We start from the raw sequence: 22,987 nt of genomic DNA, 5'->3' as shown, positions 1-22,987 counted from the left end.
CTCACGTCATCTCTGCTCCCGCCACTGTCCCACAGTCTCTAAATATTATTGATACACATGTACTCACGTCCCATGGCCTGGAAGTATGTCCACACGTTCATGAAGCCAATGCTGGCTGAGCAGTAAGTAATGTTGTCAGTAGGTCGTTAATTGTTTAAGAGGAAATTTAATAAGGACATTTTCTGACATTTACGATTGTTGTTGGCCGGATGGCTGGATGTGTTGTGTTCTGTTGTTATTGACGTGTGGTATACAGCTGAAGTTGTGGTTTATATTGTAATTACACACATATTCTCTGGATTGTGGTACTGATTGGCACAGAGTCGTAAAGCTCGTTGGATCTGCAAACACACACACATACACACAAGTGGATGTGCAAAGAATTATTGTTGATAGTAAAATTCTCCAGATTTGATTATGGTTTACACAAACAACAACAGCAGCAACATCATAACTTATTTATTGTCAAAACAAAAAGGATATGTAAAATAATTAAATTTTCTTTAATTAATTCCCCGTAATGAAATCTATTTCATATTCCGATAAGGACGTAGAGAAAAGCCTCAATCACTCACTCGCAAATTGTTGGTTGGAAGCATGTGAATAGAAATGTCAGTAGCATGTGACGAAAGTAGAACAGTTTTAAATATTCATGACCACAATATCAATATCGATCCAAAAGTCATACAAATAAGTCATTCATCTTTTGCATCAGGAATAAATGGCATATTTTAAGCATGGATGTGGGGGGAGCAGTGGAATGTGTGTTTGAGGCTAAAGAGCTGAGATGCATTTTCAGAATTCTATCAATGAATTATGGAGGATGCTAAGGCTTTTAGTTGTATTATGTGTAATGTAAATGTTGAAAAATTTGTGACGAAACATTGCAAAACAACAAAAATTAAAATGATCTTAAAAATATTAACCGACATATTTGCAATATTTTAAATATATTCGAGATAATGGGAATAATTTTATTTAAGACTTACAAAAATAAGTAAAATTTATTAGTTTTAGCTTGGTCAACGATCCTAAGAAAGGTATTTAATACCGTACCAGGGAAAATGGGTGAAGTTAGAATTCTGAGATTAAGTACTAAGTTCTGTTTACGATAGAAATCATTGTGAAAAGTAAAAATTCTCACAAATTTATGCTAAACGAACACTATATATTCTAAATATATATAGAACTGAACATTTTGCTATTAATATTGAGCGACAAAGAAGCTCTAAGAAAATACATTAAGTTCGATTGGGCCGAACTTCTAACACCCTCCACCATTGGATAAAGAAACAAGTAAGCAAAAGCTATAGTCGTGCGGAGCCGACCATGTGATACCCTACAACACTACAATATGTTAGAAGCCCCCTTATGTCCACATCCTTTTAAGAAGATTATGTCACAGAGCACTGCCCAGATATTACCCTTAGCATTTTAACCAGGGATATTTGTCCAATATTTACGCACTCCGTCGTGCTGTTAGTTGTTGTGGTCCATTTTACAGCTAAATATAAAGCAATGGTCATCAACAATGCTAGAATTCTTCCTTGTCCTTAACACTCTTCTCAAGCGTGTCGATTGGCTTCACTTTAACTTCATGCGAGATTTCGTGTCCTTTGGTTTCTATCTGTGACCTTTATAACGGCTGCAAAATCAGGAACGTTTTTAGTGGTTGTTCCATTTCAACCCCTAAATATATTGCGAACATTTTCGAAAACAATAGGTCTAGCCCTTCTGAGCCTAACCCTATACGATAATTGCAATCTGTATATAATAAGCCCAACCTGTGTTGTAATGTGAAAAAAATATTACAAAATATACACTTCAATATTATAAGTCAAATTGGAAAAATCGCACGCGACAAAAAAAATATGAAAAAATAAGGAACTGTCACAAAATACTACATAATGTATATTGACATCATTATTGGCATCTTTTGATGCGATTTTTTTAGATTTTATTCTTTTATGCCAAAATCGGTCCAGCCATTCTTGATGTATAAGCATACTAGCTAACATCCATTGTCTATACACACTGTATATATTTCGCTATATATATCCGATATATTAACTATCGGCATCTACGTAACGGTCAGAATTGACCTGTTCGTCTATTTGTGATTTCGCCGGGATTTAAACATAGCTGCGACCTGTTTTTGGTCCATTTCACCCCCTAATAGGCTTCTATTTTAGCCCTAGCCTCACCTCCATTCCAAATTTTGTGAAGATCGGGCAATAATTGCGACCTGTAGAGTGATTACATATTTACATGGACAGACGGACATACATAGCTAGATCGACTCAGCTCGGCGAGATAGAAAGATCCATATGTAGGAAAGTTCTTAAGTGGGAAACCAATATTTCGATGTGTTATATAATTTGTACCCCAACACATAGTGTTGTAAGGTATACAAATTATGCAAAAGTATCTGGATTCCACTTTAAACTGCAAACTCCAGTAAGATCGGTAGGAGAATGGTTGGAGCCGTTATATGGGGGCCATACTGAAACGACGATTGTAATCTATTGCGAGTCTTAAATATCAAATTTCATACAATTTCGTGGCTAAATGTGACTAGGACCAATATGGACAATGTTTTGACATCGGTTGTAGTACCCATTATGGAGTACATATACCAAATTTCACACAAATCTATTAGAAATGTGGCTTAAATTGTCAAAATACCGAATATCCGTAGGAACCGTTATATGTGCGCTATAGGAAAACGTGAACCTATACATATATACAATGTTCCGCCACCGGAACTAAAACTCATAACGAACAACAAATAACAATTTTTAGACAAATCTGTGGAAAAATGTGGCTAATGTGGCGTTATATGGGGGCTATACCAACCATCCTAGACACAATGCAAACTACTGTGCCAAATTGTAAAGCTCTACTTCAAATAATGTGAGCTGTTTCATGATTTCAACAGACAGACAGTTCGACTTAGAATTTCATGCTGATCATGGATATATACATACTTTATGTGGTCTATGACGAATATTTAGAGGTGTTACAAACGGAATGACAAATTTAATATACCATCCTTTCTAAGGTGGAGGGTATAAAAATGTTGTAAAAAATGTATCGTAAATTATCTAATGGGAATGGCTGGGTCAATTTGTCTCAATTTCTTTCGGTTGCTTGTTTTTGCAGAGAGATGTTTTTTACGAAAAAAAATTGAAAAAGCCGCCAAAAAAGTCGCGATGTCGAAAAAATCGAATTTTACTTTTTTGATATGGAATTGTTATAGAATGGCTTTCCGAATGGGCAAGTTGAAAATTCTTAGTAAAAAACTCGAAAAATTCCGGTAAATGTTAACATTTGTTTTTATCGCATGATTTAATTTTCTTCGATGTTAATTGGGGAAATGCATTCATGACGGTTTGCATGAATTTTGTGTGAAGAATTTGACTCGGCAAATATTTGATGATTCTGTGCTGAATCAATGCCGTGCATTATTTAGTTGAAATGTCCGTGATCCTCAACGTAAGAGAAAGGTACCCATATTGCACAGATTCGTCCTGCACAATCACTACCTCAAATCCTACAAAATGTTGCGGGAAGAAAACCAGACATTTAAATATCTCTGATAAGTTGATATGCCAGCATTGTAATACATTGAAGATTCTATTAGTCCAAGCTAAAAGTACTTAAAGGTACCAAATGTTATACTTATCCATCTATTATTATAACAACTCACACCCTTAAACACCTAAAGCTAGAACCATACAATTTTACACAAGGAAAAATGAGCCTAAACAATTTTTTGGCAATTCAAGCAAAAGGGGTACAAGGAGTACGGCTTTAAAATTTAGCACGATACTCACTTATGATGTGGAGGGTTAAGATAAAGCACAAATACTACTAACAATTAAACAATTTTAAAATTTGCAAGAACGGCGTTATTGTAGAAAAGGTATGTTATTTTGCCATGAACAATTAAAGGCGGCAGAATTACAAATTGGCATTAGGATTGCTGTAGGAACTAACAGCTGTGATAATAAGAAAATTCTGGAATATGTTAATTTAACTGTAAATAAAGTGCTAGATAAAGCTAAAATTGGTTACATTTTCAGATACATAGGATTAAAAAAATAGTTAGATTGAATTGTGCGAAAAGTTCTAAATTATATTGAATTTAACACCATTAATACCATACAACCAAAGAATTCAAAACTAATTGAATGGAACTTGATTTTTTTAATAGTTACATAATACATTCAAAATGTGTCTCCTCGCAATAACGGTTTTAGACCCTAAGTATATTTGCACCAAATCAGTTTCAGGACATTCTGAGTCGTTCTAGAGTTGTCCGTCCGACTGTCTAAAAACTCTCGAAGGAAATATCCGATTTGGTCCAAACTTGGTATATCATAATATTATCGTTAAGCTTTCATCGAGTTCGGAGATTGGCCACATTGGTTCACTACTTTTGCCACCTCCCCCACAAAAGCTCAAAATTTATATATAACTAGATGGCCAGGTCCGCGTTGCCGGCCCGTAGTTTTAGTCTGTTATGCAAATTTTATATAGCATAATTTTTCACAAATCTAGCTCATAAAGGTGAACAAATTTTAATATAAATATTGATCCCACTAAATAGAAATAAATACCTATGGAAGGAGGGCAAAATAATTTCTGAATAGTCAAAGTTAATTACGCTTTTACACCCATTGCACCTCAAATTGCGCATTAGCGTCCCCAAAAAGTCTATGTTCTTGTTCATAGTAAAATTCAATGACGATTAAACAATGCCCGTGTTGTCGTCCGCCAATCGGTAAAAATCATTATAGATCGGCGGCCCTGGGGACTATATGGGGACTGTACCAAAATATTTACGTATGTTGACATTTTTCTGTAAGATGGTTCTCTACTCACAAAGTAGCCTAAATACAGCAAAACCGATTGGGAAATGTGGTCCAGACTCTCGAAATAGAAAAGCCAAGATGCCAAATACTGGCCAAATAAGTTGAAAAACGTGGCCAAGACCACAGTCATGGGCCCTACTCTGAAAATTTCCCAAATAAGGGCAAACAAATGAAAAAAGTGGCCAAGACCCCAAAAATAGCTTAAATCATACGATGGTTATATAAACATGAAATTGGGTTGTACCCTTATCCGTGAGTTATGATCGATATCAAGACCTGCAAAAGCGATTTAAGGTATGTTGAATGTTTGGGAAGAATTTCTGGACGGATATAAATCCTTTTCTTACTAAAAGTACCATTCGCTCTACTATTTTGCACCCTTTATATTTGGTATTTTACTGATTGTACTCCCAAAGAATTTTGCATTTTGAGCTCTCATTGGACGGATTATTGTCACATGAAAGAAGTAGGTCCATGCTTTGAAATGAGCCCCATTAGGCTTTTTCGGTCATTTTTGTTTGTTTAAATGTGTTCGCATCTTCCAGCTGAACCACGATGTAGGCCCTGGAGTTGAAGGGTAGATGTCAGTTAACATCCTATTTCGCACTTGTTTCATTTTTTTTTTTATTTTTTTTTTTTTTTGGTGAAAAATTGTATATAGTGAAAAATTATTCTTTATTTTTTTCACAAAAAATCCACTGAATTCAATATGATAGTACAAATTGAAAAAAATTGACAAAAGAAGAATAACAAATTGAAAAAATCTTCAACTTGTTCGCTGATTTTTTACAGCAAATGTTTAAAGATCCTTACAAAGTTTGTCAATAGAATGTACTATTATTTTTAAAATTCGATTCCATTGAACATTTTTTTCGGTTTTTTCCCGATTTGAGAATTTTTGCAATAGGAATCTTTTTAGCGGTTTTTAAAAAGTAATTATCTCCTAACTTTGGTGTGACCGCGTTAAATTATATCGATATCATCTATTCCGTTTCGCCACCACATAATTCGGAACTACACTTCCATGTAACCCGCCATAAATTTCAGTTCTCAAGAAATTAAGTAAATTAAATAATTCTAAAATAAAATATATAAAACACTACAAATGTACATTAGAAAAAAGTAAGTCAAAATGGAAAAAAGTCATGCAAAATAAAACATTACTATTGTACATTTCAAAAGTCAAAATGAAAATGTTAATATATCACATTTTTACTTTTATTTGGATATTATTTTACATTTTTTTTTTTTTTTTTTTTTTTTGGATATTATCCTTTTCGGAAAGGAGACAATTCAGAATTTGTGTGAATCGTTAAAATCAGTCCAGCGGTTCTTAAGTTATAAACGTAGTAAATAACACAACTTTCTTTTATATATATAGATTTACCTCATAGAAACAGAAAGGATCATGCGATTTAATGTAAACTTAGCAGATCACAATATTTTTTCTAGTGCTTGGTCAGGTGCTTGACAATATCGGGCCACTCCATAAAGTATCTTCCCACAAAAGGGACAAAATTTTAAATAATTATAACTCCTATAAAAAGTAAAATAGGAGTCCTATTATCTTCAATTTTGTCATATCTCAATATTTTTAATAACACAAGATCTGGATGTTACCCGTTTGATGTATAATAAAAGGCAAATCGGACAAAAATATATGTGGAACCTATATCTAAATTTTGACCGATTATCTCCAATTTAAATAGGGATCGTCCTTGGGCCAAACTAACGACTTATACAAAATTTCATTTCGACGGACACACGATTGGGGTGGCATGCACAAATCACCTCAAATAGTTCTTCTGTGAAGATCCTCAAAAGGAACTATGGATATATCTCGCTTCCCTCTCTGTGTTAAAAACAAATGCATAAAGACATAATACGCTGACCACAGTGTGGTGTAGGATTTAAAAATTTGTTGGGAAATTCATTACTTAGTAATGGATGACTTTGTTTCATTGCCCTCTAAACGCGTCACCATCCAGGAGAATAATTAGTTTGTCTCGGTACCAACAAAGTAATTTGCAATTTTTCACTCCTCTCAACTCCCACGGGAAAACCCCCCTAACTGTGATAATTTTCAAGTAGACGAAGCTGATCACATAATCAAATTTTCGTCAGCCAGTTTCTTTAGATTTTGGGATTCCCATTCACCAACGACTTAATAATTAAAAAATATAATTTAATTATTATTGTATAATATAATATTAAACACAAAATATCTTACTAAAACCAGGATAAAATAACGACGAAAAAACTTAGAACTAAACGAAATAATTCTACAGTATATCCTATAAATTCCTCATTTTCCCTGAAAACCAATTTATTTATATTTCTGCATGTCCCTTTTGAAAACTATGTCATCGTAGGAGCCAACAAATGCTCAATCTGTATTGATTTCCATCCAATTCCTTCGATGCCTTAGCATAAAATAATATGCTGGGCACGCAGTTAGCCAGCCAGCCAGCCCGACCAGCCCCTTTCACTGCTATTCATGGATAACTTGCTTGCGGTTTGACAATTTTACAATATGTAACAGATTTATGTAAATTGAACGATTTGCCATCTAAGGAATTTACTTGCGGAAACAAGCATACAATGTTGCAGAAGCGGCGATGCACCTGAATGGAGTTCACAGAGTCACACCTACGAATCGGCTCGTACAACATGTTCCAAACAGACAGCCAGACGTGATTAGTGCACCGAAACACATTTACATGCCACAACATAGCGGACGCAGTATGTCACAACTGTGCTTCACAGCCAAAGCAGACTCGCAGCAGCGTACCACTCGGATCTGGCACCCAGTATCATAGCGCTACTTGGGCATTCTTTGCAACCGATTGACAATGACAAAACGGCACAGCAGCAGTGGCCGCGGCAGCATTATTAGCAGAAGTAATACGGCTCTTCTCATGAACCGAGACAGCCAATTGGCTGGGTGACGTGCATGTCTCTTGTGGATGGCGTGCAACATCCATCGGCAACTTGGAGGGTTGTCGCCGTAAGAGGCACACATCTCAAGGACGTTGTTGCGCCTGTTGTCAGCCATAAAAGATATTAACTTTTTTGCTGAACGTTTTATGCGATAACAAAAATAACTTGAGTCACGTTCAATTTTATATGCCAGACCAAGCTGTTGTTGGCCGTTACGAGAACGTTGTGGTCGTGTATTTGGAAAGACTCGAATCTGTCGGGGGGTTTTGTTTTTTTTTTTCTTCTAGCCAACACTCAAATGAACTACCCATTGCAATAGAGCATATCTAACAACAATGTTGCATGTATGTCTGGCATGTTGTCTGCTGCCTATTATCAACAACATTTTACACTACACTGCATCGCACGGCAATGGCACACAAACACACACACTCGCGCTCTCACACGCATACACACACTACTCTACACTTGGACAGCCCATAGTTATAGAGAAAACCAAAAACCGAATCCATTAACAAAAACCGGACATCCCGTTTAGTCTTAGGACTGATGCCTCATCTATTTTTCGAATCTATATATATAAATGTAAGTTGTGTTAGTTACTACGCTTATAACTTAAGAACCGCTGGACTGATTTTAAAGATCCACACAAATTCGGAGTTGTCTCCTCTCCGAAAAGGATAATATCCAAAAAAAATCGCGTAAAAATGTGATATATTAACATTTTCATTTTGACTTTTGAAATGTACAATAGTAATGTTTTATTTTGCATGATTTTTTTCTATTTTGACTGGCTTTTTTCTAATGTACATTTGTAGTGTTTTTTATTTTTTATTTTTGAATTCGAATATTAAAACCAATTTATTTAATTGACTTGATTTCTTGAGAACTGAAATTGATGGCGGGTTACATGGAAGTGTAATACCGAATTATATGGTGGCGAAACGGAATAGATGATATCGAAATGATTTAACGCGGTCACACCAAAAGAAAGATAATTATTAATTAAAAGATAATTACTTTTCCAAATTCGCTAAAAAATCACGAAAAAGAGATCTCATTGCAAAAATTCTCAAATCGGGAAAAAATCGAAGAGATTTTCAGTGGAATCGAATTTTAAAATAATAGTAAGGGTCTTTAAACATTTGCTGTAATAAATCAGCGAACAAGTTGAAGATTTTTTCAATTTGCTATTCTTCTTTTGTCATTTTTTTTTAATTTGTATTTGCGAACACATTTAAACAACCAAAAATGACAGAAAAAGCCTAATGGAGCTCATTTCAAAGCGTGGACCTACTTCTTTCATGTGACAATAATCCGTCCAATGAGAGCTCAAAATGCAAAATTCTTTGGAAGTACAATCAGTAAAATACCAAATTTAAAGGGTGCAAAATAATAGAGCGAATGGGACTTTTAGTAAGAAAAGGATTTCTATCCTTCCAGGAATTCTTCCCAAACATTCAAGATACCTTAAATCACTTTTGCAGGTCATGATATCGATCATAACTCACGGATAAGGGTACAACCCGATTTTATATTTATATAACCATCATATGATTTAAGCTATTTTTGGGGTCTTGGCCACTTTTTTCATATTTTGGCCCTTATTTGGCATCTTTGTCTCTAAGGGGTTAGGAACCATGGTTGATGGTTCATACAGATAATTGCCACATAGGAATTTATTTAAGTAAAGGCCCCACATTGGAGTATCCCCAAGTCCACTTTCACATATAATGTGTGGTCAGAAAAGAAAATTTTGTATTCTATTGAATTTGTAACTCTCAAGAGAATATTGGTTGGAAACGTAGATTTGGGAAATACATATATATGATAATATGGTGGATAAAACTATTTTTACTCATTTGAATCACGCGGAATGTTTTTCAGTTTGACATGCTATGTTGTTCTGTTAAATTTTTGATTTGGTCTCTATTTGTCATATTGGATTATAAGGGCTAGAAGAATGTTTTCAATGTAGGTCGATGTCTCGGAGTAGTGCCCATGTAAAAGTATCTCCTGATTTTACCACATTTCAAAAGATTTGGTTAAAAATGTGTATTTGGGGGGTGAAAACTTACACAAAAATATGAACATATCTACAAATTTTAGAATTTTTTCCATATAATAGTACCCCCTCAAGTTTTTGGCGGACAAACAGACCGACATGGTTAGGGGGACTTATAAGAACGCTAATGGACAATCTGAGGTGCTAATGGCTTAAAAAAGTAATTAACTTTGGCTATTCTAAATTCATTCAGCGCTCAATAATGAGGTGTACAAAATACAGCAAACTCCAAATTACTGCTCATTTCACTGGAAGATTTTGCTACGATTTTTACCATACTAAAAATTAATTTGATCCCTTACATGGGGATAAGATTGATATATACTTTTTAATAGATTTGTATAGCACATCCACACCTTTGAAGCCCACGGCTTAAATATGGGTACAGGTATTTTAAAACACTTTTAATCGACCAGTACGGGAACACTTATATCAGTCATATCTGTGAATAATTATGCTTTGACAAATATGCATAATAGACAAAAACTACGGGCCGGCAACGCGGACCGGGCCAGCTAGTAGAATATAAATATAATCAGTCGGATGAGAACAAATAAAATATTTTTATAGGCTGGCTGAAAATTAACAAATGTAAAACGGAGAAAAATGTCTGAATTGATTGATAATAACTAATGGAAGTCAGGAGAAGCAAATTTAAGTGCTTTCCTTATCAAAATGTCTTTCTTTCGCATTAGGGGCACTCTTATAATTTCCGACGAAATCCGTTCCAGGAGCTTTGCTGTGCTGCCTGAAAAACCTACTTTTTGTAAATTTTATAAGAAAAAGTTATATCTTTATAATTGGATCACCATCCGAAATGGTTTCGAATGGCATTTTCAAGTACGTCACTGTCAAAAAAACGAATTTCAAATTGAATCTAAATAAAGTTGGTTTTTCGAACTATAAATGTACTAAACGGTACTAATAAGTGAATTGAGCTGGAATTTTGAAATTTGGGGCGAGGATGGACGTATGAATGTTTTCTGGAAATTTGAACTATAAGTGTACTGGAAAGTACGGCTGATGAGGGGGTGTTTGGAAATAAAAAATTCCTGTAATAAATGTATTAAATGGTATTAAATTCCATAGAATTTGGATTTAGGTGAACAATTGGAGTTGGAAATTTGAAATGTTGGAATTCGGGTCATCGCTGGTGAGTGGGGTTAGTACAAGTATTAAAAGGTATTTATTTTGTTATTGGATCACGGATAATGCTTAAAATTGGAAATTTCGCATTAGGGGCACTCTTAGTGTGTAGAGTTGAAGTTTTGGAAAAAAATAATAATATAATTTGGAAAAAAAATTCACTTTTATTATATGCCTGGTACTGATTGGTACCGCTATATTGCACTCATGTCAAAAGTCGGTAATAAAAAAATCGAATTCAAAACATTTCCATCGACATATCATTTTACTGTTATTTAAATATACGAATTCAGGGTTTTACAAACTGAATAGTAAAGAAAGGTCAAAAGGCGGTGAGGGCCGACTTTATAACACCACCATTCATATTCAGTAGAGCTACTCGTAACAAATAAACGTTTATATTGGGAATTTGTGTGAAGTAGATCATACGAACAGCGATCGTTTTTGGATGCGTAATATAGCTTTAGATCAGTTATATTTCATTTGTTTTCAAATACAAATGAAACTAATATACGTGATTTTGATATTACACTTTTTGCACAATAAACGTGAAATCGGATCGGAATATACGCGAGCTATATCCAAATCTGAACCTATCTCTAAAAAATTTAGCTCATATATTTCTATGCTGTATCTGATTGCTCGCACCAAATATCGACTATGGGTAACAAAAACAGCAAACCGGAGGAACAATATATATGGGAGATATAGCTGTATGTGAACCGATTTTTATTAGAAATTCAAATTCGACCTATACCGTCCTAATAATCGAGTGGAGCCGATACATAATAAAAGTTCGCAATGCCGTTTTTGGTCAAGGTGTTTTATCCATTAAAATCGAAATTATTAAATTAGAACCAAGTGGCTGGAAAATGTGGTTAGGTCCTTCCAACCACTTAAAAATACCGGGTCAGGAAACATTTTGACGGCCGAAGCCGCCACAATAACGAAAGTATTTACCATGGTACAATAAAAAGGTAAGGTAGAGCTACCAGCTGATTACAATTTTTTTCTAAGTGTGCCCGACTTCCGCCAATTTTGTGTATGCATTTATTGTTTTGAAAAATAAAAAGAAAATATTTTCAAAATCAATTATTGGGAGACGCGTACATGGCGGGATCCGCATTGAAGCTATTCGCCACTTTTGCCATGTTATTGAAAGATCGAACTGTTTAGATCATATTTTTGAAAGAAAATCCAGGCATTTCATTCATTTTTCGCGCCATTTAACTGATTTTAAAAATGAGGAAAATATTAAATGCTTGAAAAAAACTTGTTTGCATGCAAATTAGACAGGAAGCGGGCATAGTCTCAGGACTGTATTTCTATAGTTTTACAAAGCTGTTCTACCTCCTTATTGTACTATGGTATTTACTACCAATAAATGTTTATATATTCTAAAGACCTTAAAAGCATAAGATTAGGTACTATCATTATATGGAAGTTATAGCAATAGCATTGAGATCAAGTTCGACTTCACATGATCAAAAACAGATTTGGTTCAAAATGAGGTGGGGTCTTGTTTCAATGCGGCGTAACTGCTGGCATATGGCTAAGGACATAACTAGGCCAGTTGTAAAAACTGGCAAACTCCTATTGGTATTGTATAAGACGCCTCTGTGATCATATTTCATGCATTGGTACACTACATCAGATTAATGACTACAGAAGGTATATGGTCAGAAACGTGTTTAATTGAAATCAAGGATTCAATTCAGTCATTATTAAATTACAAAGTCCATATCTGACTGATACGCCCGTTATCTCACGAAGGGGGAAAAAGTCAGCTTTGAAAACCAAAAAAAGATAATGGGGAAAGGACTAATTTAAATAAAGATCTTGAAAATGATATTCTTTATCTACTACCCCCGACCATCTGTGCGTATAGCTATTATCAATACGTATACGTCATGGTATACCCAAAATTGAAAACCAACAATTAAGCGCTTAAACACATTGTATATTACGATTACAATGATTCTATCCTCAAACGATCGGTTTTAAAATATCGGTACAATATCTGTTGGCACTTTCACAATTAACATCAAACTCCAGTCGATACGCACACCTAGCCGAGCGCATGGTGCGGCCAGCAATAGCTGCGACCAACAACTCACATTTACTTGAATTGGGAAAATAAAATCCTACAAAAACAAGTCTCGACAGTGTCTCGTATTACGTACGTTTTTTTTCATTTTTTTCTCTTAGCTTGGCTTTAATTTTGGAATCCATGCTCTGGCTGCTTGTTTGTCCATAAATTTTTAAACCAGCAACAGGTTTCTGTGTCTGGTTATTTTTAGCCACAAAAATATCTAACTTTATTACAATTGTCATTCGTGTTTTTATGGCTGCCATTAATGGGGTTCCTAAAAGAAAATCTGTTTTTAGCACGTGGACTATGCGAGACAGCACAAACAGTTGTGTAGAGCCTACCAAAAATGCGCGAGTATACTAAGTTTAGCCAATCGTTCATAGGTTCTTGCAAGTTCTGGAACAGAGCACGAATTATGTGGTTATACAAATTATAAATTCCCTATAATTGGTGTATTTAATTTCGTCACTAATTGGAGTCACTGAGTTGAAAGAGGGTTTGCTAATTTTTACTGGAACCATTTTCTTAGTTAAAATCTGTTGTGGCCGATGTGATTTTATTTCAAAATCTTAGTCAATAATTGTTTTTATCGTAAAATAACTATATTTTGCTGCAAGTTTTATTAGACTTTAGCAATAATTTGGTTTGACTTTTATAAATGTCATTTGTTTCTTCAGTCCCCTTGCATGGGTCGCTAATGTTGGAAAACCTGCTCTTTAGAGCCTTGAGCGGCAAAAAACATATATCCTCTAAATGAGGTTTCAAAATAAAATCAACCCATTACAATAGCTTTCTCAACCTATATCTTTAACGACATTGACGAACAAAAAAAAGGTAAACCACAAACTCTCCCGTCTCGTAGCTATTTTAAACATAGGCATTAAATATTGGCATCGTCGATTTTTTTTCTCGAAATTGAATAATTTCTGTCTACTTTGGCCTGTGAATGTTGTTTTACACGTACTTCGCTAGACGTTCGTATGAAAACGCCATCTGGGCCGGAGACAAAAGCAGAAAAAAAAAACAAAATGTTTGCATGAAGTACAATGTCTGCCACTTGTTAGAGTGTTCTTCACTCAAGGGCTGTTGGCGAATGCAACAGTTTGTCGTGTTTTCATTTAAATTGCCCAGCCGAGAAGCAGACGACATCGACGGGGCCGTGCACACAGCGAGCAACGATGAATACTTCACAATGGGAGAGGCTTGGCATTGGAAATTTGTGTTATTCCATAGAAAACTGCTGTTTATAGAAGGAATTAATTTCGTACTGTTCATATCGTATCATTCTGGTTAATTTGTTGACAGCCAACATTGACACAATCCTGTTATGTGGCTATATTCTTAGAAACAATTTGTGTACCATATCGATAAAAATGTGAAATAGTTAAAATAGGCAATGAGTATGGAGGGAGATTTGACTCTATTTATGGTTAAATAAGCCTAATATAAAAGACTGAACAATAAATTCTTTTAAAACAAATTAGAAAGACTCAGTCGTTGTTCCGAAGGATATATACCTGCAGCATTTTACCACTTGTTTATGTATGACTTATTGGGGTCTTACCATGCTGGAAATCAACTGAATACGATATTTCAGTTTATAAGTCTTTAACTGCATCTGAAGACAATATAACTTTTCCATCCATTTCTCTCAAAGGCACGATTTCTAAGATAAATGAATAAAATTACACTTGTCGTACTCCTAAAATGATTGATATTGAAATGTCCCAATGTAGTAATCCCATTATAAGAAGTCAACATAGTTCCTTGTTTTGATGTAGATACTATCAATTTTGAACCAGTTGATTTTAGTTATTATGGAGTTTATAAGACAAATTGCCAAGCCGAATCCGCTGTAATGTAGTATTTATGGACAGTGTGTTAGAAAATGTTTCTGTATAACTTATCGAGAATAAAATAACCAATAAATTGAAAAATAGGCCCAGGTCAAGGCTTTTTTGCCATGGAACGAAACCCACAGATTTGAAGAAATTTAAAGATTTAAAAAATATGTTTGTAAAAAAAATCAATATAATTCTATACCCGATTTGAAATCTTTGAGGGGATTTCATGCAAGATTCATACAGGGTAACGAATTTATTTTCAACATTGATGGATTTTGACAAAAATTTCCAACAAATGTTGATGCAATTTGACATTTTGGGTTCTGAGTATAATACATCGTCTTGCAAAAATTTGTCAAAAAAGATTTAATGCTTGGTATGCCTCTCATATAAAGAAAACGTTTACATTTACAATATTTTAAAGGTTTAAGTGACATTTTGAACCACAAAATCTATTTTTTTTATGATCTACACCAGGGCTAGGCAGAGAGCCTCAAAATTTTTTTGTGATTGTATGTGTTTTGAAATAACAAAATATTGCAAGTGTTTTTTGTCTCTCTTTGCACAGTGAGAAATAATTTTTTATCTTAAATTTTCTATTTTAAATTTTCTGTTTTCAAAACAACTTTGTTGGAAAAAATTAATATTTTGATCAGACAATTCGGAGATATATTTGCACAGTTATTTCAATTATGATTCATTTAAAAATAAAAAATATATAAGTTGACACATTCAGAAATTTTATATAATTTTGATATAATTTGTGTTTAATAATTTCGGACTTAACATTCTAACCACCTAAGTTGACCCTTTAAAAAGTAATACCGATTACCACAGACTGACATACGACAAATAGTCGTAGAATTTTATGCTGATCAGAAACTTATATCCTGCGTTGGGTCCTAAAATATTATTTCTATGAATTACAAACAGAATGACAAACATCACATTCTGTAATTTTTCTAAATATTGACTAAGAAAGTACATATCATTTCAGAGAAATCAAGGGATATGAAAATGTCCATTAATTTAAAAAAGAACAATAAATTTGTCTAACAATATGAATTGAATTTCTATTCCTAACATGTGAATTCGTATTCAAATTTTGTCAAATAGAATTCAATCAAAGAATATAAATCTTAAAAGTTGTAATTTTTATAATTTTGTAAATATTTGTTTCAAATATGTAGTAAGATATATTTGTCCTCCAATATTTCTTAAGGTGTATTCATAGAAATATCCGACAGCACCTTCCTCATCGACTGCTCGAACAAAACTAAATATTCTCCCAAAACCATTTTGACAGAAAATTCAAAACAATTTATTTTTTACAATTGAGTTGGTGAACACACAGATATCCCAAGGGATACTCTTTGCCTAGCCTTGATCTACACACATGTTTACTGCAGTTTGAAGTTAAAAAATGAATATGTCTTTGGGTAAAAATATTCATAGTGTCATTAACCACAACATTCTAAAATGATACATGAAATACATAAATTTGACTTGGGTTTAATATAGAGATAACGACCAGTACCAGGTATTTAAAAAGTGATCCTAATAAAAGTGAATTTATCCATGGTACAATGAAGAGAAGGTAGGCTAACTTTGAAAAAATTGCAAGTATAGAGGTCTACCTGTTTGGCTTGTAATGTCAGAATTTGTATCAAAACAATAAAAAATCAAACAACTTGTTGCATTTATTTTGAATAAATAATTGAAAACCGCGATAACTGAATGAAAGGTCAACACTTCTTTCCAAACTCAGGTACTATATATCTCTAAAGGATTATTTCGCTACAAAAACTCTAGATTTTGTCGATGCATACGTTGAAATAAACATTTTGAAAACACCTGAATTTGAATGTTTTCTGAACAATTTTTTTTGTTATTGAAAAGAAAACACACACATAAACAAATGAAGTTGACATATTAAGCCAAGAAAATAAAAAAATTAAAATATGGTATCATAGCCCTATCTTGATATCATTGTACCATGAATTTATCTATGTTTTTGGGGACCCAACCTCATTGGGCCTTAGAGACCTACGTTAAAGGGTTGTTTTATATAGAAAATGTTTGTAGTTTTTACCCACTGAAAAACCAAATACCAAATAATAAGTTTCTAAAAAGATGTGTCTGAAACCCTCAAAATACCTAAAATTAGGAAGTAGAGCTAGGAAAAGGCTCTATATATATTAGTGGAATTATCTTCATAAATTTTTGCAGGAAGAGATTCTTAAAAAAAGTGCGGTCCTATCTTCATAAAATTAAGCAAGGAAAAATTCTGTCAGCTCAGTACTCAAAATGTCAAGTTACTCAAACCTTAAAAATACCGAAAATTAGGAGGTACAGTAAATATTGGAGCAATTTTGAAATGTTCTAGCGTGAAAAGATTCTATCTACTCAGAACTCTTAATGTCAAGTTACACATGATTAGGTCTAAAATTATGGTCAAAACATTTAAAATACCGGAAATCAGATAGTAACGCTATATGGGTGTCATACCGAAATATGGACCGATATGTGCAATTTTTATTACCAAACATCTAGGGGTAATATAAATGTCTGAGCAACATTTCAAAGCGGTAGAATGTTTCTCTGAATTAATCTCCGTTTTTGAGGATCTCACCCCAATGTGCGGCGTCCACGGTTTGATAGACTAATGTTCCAATGAATTCCAATGTTCCTAACCTAATAGAAGAATCTAATCTTAATTAAACTAATTTCTAAACTAAACTAATTTCCTCGCCAAATCGTTTTCAATATTACAACATGTGATCCGTTTCTTAAATTTAGGATGTTGTTAGTAATTTGAGATATTTTAGTGTTAAAACACTTAAAATGGATAGAGTTTTAATAAGTTCCATACACGTCGCCTTTACATCCATTTTCACAAAAATTAATACCCATTTTAATATTCCGATTTTTTCTTGACATACATAATTTTTAATTACATATTTACTCTCCTTTTTCATTAGATTTGATCTCATGCCAAACAATCGGATTTAAATAACCCCATTTCGAATGGTCAACGAGAAGTTCGAATGAAAAGTGTCGTCATGAAACGCATACCATGTAAAACAATATATCCAAATGTCAAATGCAATAATACCAAAAAATATCAGCACAAAATGAAAATTATTACATTTCTAAAATCGAACTACAAATACAAACGAAGATGCTCAATTCGAAATCGTTGCAGGCGTATCGGCGGCGATTTGCAAACGCATCCAATTCCGGTGGCTGGAGGAAAAATGCCGAATCACAGAATTATAAAGAATTACAACATTTCCTTGCACACACGAGAAGAGGTTAGTAAATTTCCGAGAATATTAATTTTAATTATACAGTCAACAACAACGACAACAGTACCGACAGCAGCAGCAGCAGCAACAACAACAACATCACCACCATTTCCAGTAGTCACAACAGACGACAGTGGGTTTTCGGCAAAACCATTTGTTATGGAAATTCAGAGGAGGATTGTCATCACAAGTCGTACATTGGCTGCAGTGCCAGCGAACGGCGAAATCAGACATCAATGCAATGCCTATAAAGATGCTAATGAAGACACCAACATGGGTAGTGAGGCCACCAACGGCAGTGCCAGACATCGCAACGGAACGGGCTATCAATACGCCAGCAATTATGACAAAGTGTCAACAATCACATCAACGCCACCATTAAGGTGCTACCGTCCGAAGCATCATCACCAGCAACATCGACATCAACATCAACATCAGTTGAAGCAGTCACCACCAACAACAACTACAACAACGAAATTTTCAATGTCATCAATATCGTTGTTGTCCAACCTGTCGTCGTTATTATCGACACCATCATCACCATCGTCCAGCCAGACAAAGTTGTCCCATTGTTGCCACGACTATCAGCTGGAAAATCATTCAATGCATACAAAATTGCCAGTGACAGCGTCTATTCCACACAGCAACATTAACGTTTTCAAGTCTACGGAGCATTCGAAGAGCTGTCATTCCACGAATCAATACATCAATGTTGCCACCAATAGCAGCAGTTCCCACAACAGCAACAACAACTTTGGAGCAATGCATCTGCTGTTGACATTGTTTATTGCTTTTGCAATAGGAGTTCGAACTGCAGCAGGTAAGTGAAATTTAAGTTCCTAGTCCAATGTTTCGAATATCTAGGAAACCGCAAATTGCATGTCCAACAAATGATTTGAAAATGTTGACCCCAACGAAAATATATTTCGGGCATCTCTTTTCAAGAACGACATTATATGGCATAAGTATTTGTTCTTCTCATGCAAAATTTGAACGTTGTAGATTCTATCCATCACTCAATTGCAATAACTAACAACGTTTTAAAATGTAACCTTACTTCAGACCGTATTTAAAAATTTAAAGTTATAGCTCTGACTGAACGCTATATAATAATGCTGTAGCACTTTCTCCTTTTTAATACAATTCCCAAAGATCTCGTCTTATCTTGTGCAAAAGGTCAAAGTTTTAGCTTTTATCAGTCTGTCAATAACAAAGTTGTGTTTCTTAGAACTTTTCGTACCCCTATTTTAAAGAAATTTAAAAATACTCACCTTATTTCAATCCTCTTTTGAAATTTATTTTAAGCCAGTAAGGAAAGATGAAGAGTCGGCGGGGCCGACTATATGATACTCAACACCACTATGAGTACTTAGTAGAGCTCTCGTAACAAAAATGTATATATTGAAAATTTAAGTGAAGTAGATTATACCATAGCTAAAAACATCAAAATACCGAATATCGGGAGGTACCATTATATGGGGTCTACACGAAGACGTGGACCTTTACAGACGATCTCCTGTCATAAACAGTAGCATCCATTACGAACATCAAATACCAATATTGAAAGAATTCCAGTGAATATTGTTGCTAAAATCATCAAAATACCGAATATCGGGAGGTTCCGTTATATGGGTGCTATACGGAATGGCAAACTTAATATACCCTCCATACTATCTTAGACAGGTGTTAAATGTATTCCAGTGACAGGTCATTTTATTGTTTACAAACGTACAACAGCATTTCCCGAAAAAAAGTTATTCGTGGTGCAATTCAAGCGTGATAGTGTGATTTCTTTATACTTGGCTGGAAAACCACAAGTGGCTTTCGTTGGAGCACTCCAGAATTTAAATGTGAATTAATCTTTTGTGTCTCGTACGATCGCTCGTTACCGTGATACTAGTAGCGTAGCCCGACGTCAAGGAAGTAGATGGAAGAAAACAGCAATGGTTCGAAAAGTAAAGAAGCGACTTATGACAAAATGATCGTGTTTACTTGCCAAAGAGGTCAGCTGAAAATGTGCACCTTCGGTTGGCCACCAGAACTCAAGCGCCGGCCATGGTGATGGTGTGGGCCGCCATAACAGCCGATGGTCGCTCTCCGCTCGTACTAATCGACCGTGGCATCAGAATAAACGCCGAATGTTATCGCGAAAATATCCTGGAGGATGCATTAAAGCCTTGGGCACGCAAACATTTTGGCCGCAGACCTTGGACATTTAAACAGTACTCAGCACCATCGCACTCAGCACGCGCCACCCACGAATGGTTATAAAATGAGGTTCCTAGCTTCATTTCCAGCGCACAATGGCCACCAAAATCTCCGTATACCTATCCGTTGGACTATTGTGTTTGGAGTATTTTGGAAAAGGTTAGCACTAAAAAATACCAAAGTGTCGATCACCTCAAGCAAGCGCTTCGTCTGGAATGGGCCAAAATACCGCAGAGCAACATTCGGGCAGCGTGTGATGGTTTCATTGGCCGTTTGAAGGTTATAATTCGTGCCAAAGGTGTCCAATTCGAACAAATCTAAACTTATTCTAAAATTTTATGCTATTTCCAAAATTTTTAGCTTTCATTCAATAAAATTAAAAAAATGTAAAAATTATGGCGTTTAACTTTGTTGCAGTTTTTTTATCTCACCCTGAATGTATTTGGACCGACTTGTCTGATTGAAAAATATGTCTTATGCCGTTGAAAAGCGGATTCCAATGTTTTTTTTTTTTTTTTTTTTGTTTTTCTTTGCTGTTTCATTTGAGGCTAACGTAACATCCAGATATAAAAAGGGGAAATATTAAAATATTAATTTTAAAAATCTTTAGAATCTGTTTACTTGTTTTGTTGGCACCCCCCAAACCTTCCTGCTGACTCAGCTTCTCTCTCCGAGAAAGTACTGTTTCACTATACCAATATTCATTTTTCCCGCACAGTCCATTTGCAGTGGAATAATATTGAAAAGACTGTTTGTCGTCAGCAAATTCCACAATTTTTTTATTTTTTATTTATGTACACCACAAAATTAAAATCTCGACCTCTACCACAAATTTCTATTAAGTTTTTATTATTTCGATTACTCATACTTTAATTTTACATTTATTTCGATTGTTTCCATGAATTCTGAATCGTTTAGCATTTTAAAATCTTTAAATTTTTTTTTCCAAAAATGACACATCAATTTTTTTCGATTTTTTATTATACCCTACACCACATAGTGATAAGATTATTATGTCTTTTGGTATTTATTTGTAGCATTATTTAATATTTATTTAATTTTTAATTTATTATTTTTGATTTATTTAATATTTTTTAAATATATATCAAAGTGATATAATGTATTTTATAGCAATGTTATTTGGTATTGAAGATTAAAATGCCTCCGTCAAATTTAGCGAAAATTAATTCAGAATTGGATTCCCTCAGAAACCAAACTATAACTGCTCTAAAGCCAAATGTTGATAGGTGGTATGATCTACTTCAAATAAGTTCTTTTGTTACGGGAGCTCTACTAAATATGCATAGTGGTGTAGGGTATCATATAATCGCACGACTTTTGACTTTTCTTTACTGGTATATTTCTTGTGTCCGCATATGACATAAAATAATTTAAAATTTAAAATGTAAGACTTAAATCATGTTTTAAGATGATCCGGATTTGTTCTATAAAATTTTTGGATATAAAAATTTCCGAGAAATATAAGCTTCAAAAACCAATGTTTTCAATCTCTTTTTTGTGATCATGTTCTGTTTCGTTCTGTAAGCAGAATGATTGCAAAAGTTTCGTTTAGTATATTTTCGTGTTTCTCCTAATATATAAAGAAATAAGGTGGTATGCAGATTTAAGCTAATGAAGAAATATATCTTTCAGGTCCCCAAATAATACTTCGGAATGATAAAATTAATATACTCTTCTTATTACTGTGGTGAAAAGAAGAATAGAAAGCAAAAGGAAATATATGTTTTTGGCATATCAAACGCCTATTTGAAAGTAAACTCTACTCTTGGTAATCGATGTTTATGTGTTTGGTCCAACAAAAAATTTTACGAAATTGTCGTTTGTTTACAAATTGTATTCCTTGGCAATGTCTCCGTGCTGTGGCACACACTTTCAGATCAAAGACATGGCTGATCTTAATTTTGATTAATGTCTTCTTTGATGTCCGAATACGATTTGATTAATATGTAGATATGATGTACAGAAGCAAAAAATAATAATTTCATTCGACATTGCCGACATATATGCATATTGATTAAAAACATACTCAGGCGGAGTAAAGAGATAATAAATCCCATAGATTATATACAGAATAAATGGAATGGTACAATAAGGAGGTAGAGCAGGTTAGAAAAACTAATGAAATGCAGCCCTAAAGCTGAGTATTGTACATTGTGTCCCTTTCTGGGGGAGGAACCAGAAGGGGTTTGCAGATATATATCGTCTTCACGACAGATCTTGTGTGTGAAATTTGAAATAGATGCTTATTCCGCTTTATTGAGTGTTTTCCTTTTCTCAATCTTGAATCTTATGGAGAGGAGGTACCAGAAGGTATAGTCCGATCTCTTTATAACAGATCTTGTGGTGATAGAAATATTGAGATGTACAAAGTCTGAATGGAAACGGCTTTTTATGAGCTTCATTGTTTTTCAAAATGTTGATCCTTTGGGAGGGAGGTACCAGAAGGAGTGGACCGATACATTCTATCTTCATCGCAGATCTTTTGT

The 22,987-nt window shown here is 34.3% G+C and overlaps 1 protein-coding gene across 4 annotated transcripts in view; it reads left to right on the top strand.

Moving 5' to 3' along the window:
* The window catches only part of LOC131800398 (putative uncharacterized protein DDB_G0277255), a 109,877-nt gene that overhangs the window by 23,256 nt on the left and 63,634 nt on the right, over window positions 1–22,987 (top strand). For all 4 annotated transcript variants that reach the window (XM_059120335.1, XM_059120334.1, XM_059120336.1 and 1 more), the window contains exon 2: window positions 17,946–19,092. In XM_059120335.1, the coding sequence (XP_058976318.1) occupies window positions 18,012–19,092 (1,081 nt within the window). In that variant the 5' untranslated portion in view covers window positions 17,946–18,011. The remainder of the gene's footprint in view (window positions 1–17,945; window positions 19,093–22,987) is intronic.

This window comes from Musca domestica, unplaced genomic scaffold (assembly GCF_030504385.1).
Source record: "Musca domestica strain aabys unplaced genomic scaffold, Musca_domestica.polishedcontigs.V.1.1 17, whole genome shotgun sequence".
Classification (NCBI taxonomy): domain Eukaryota; kingdom Metazoa; phylum Arthropoda; class Insecta; order Diptera; family Muscidae; genus Musca; species Musca domestica.
Note: the sequence above shows the minus strand (reverse complement) of the source record. Positions and strands in the feature narration are given on the sequence as shown.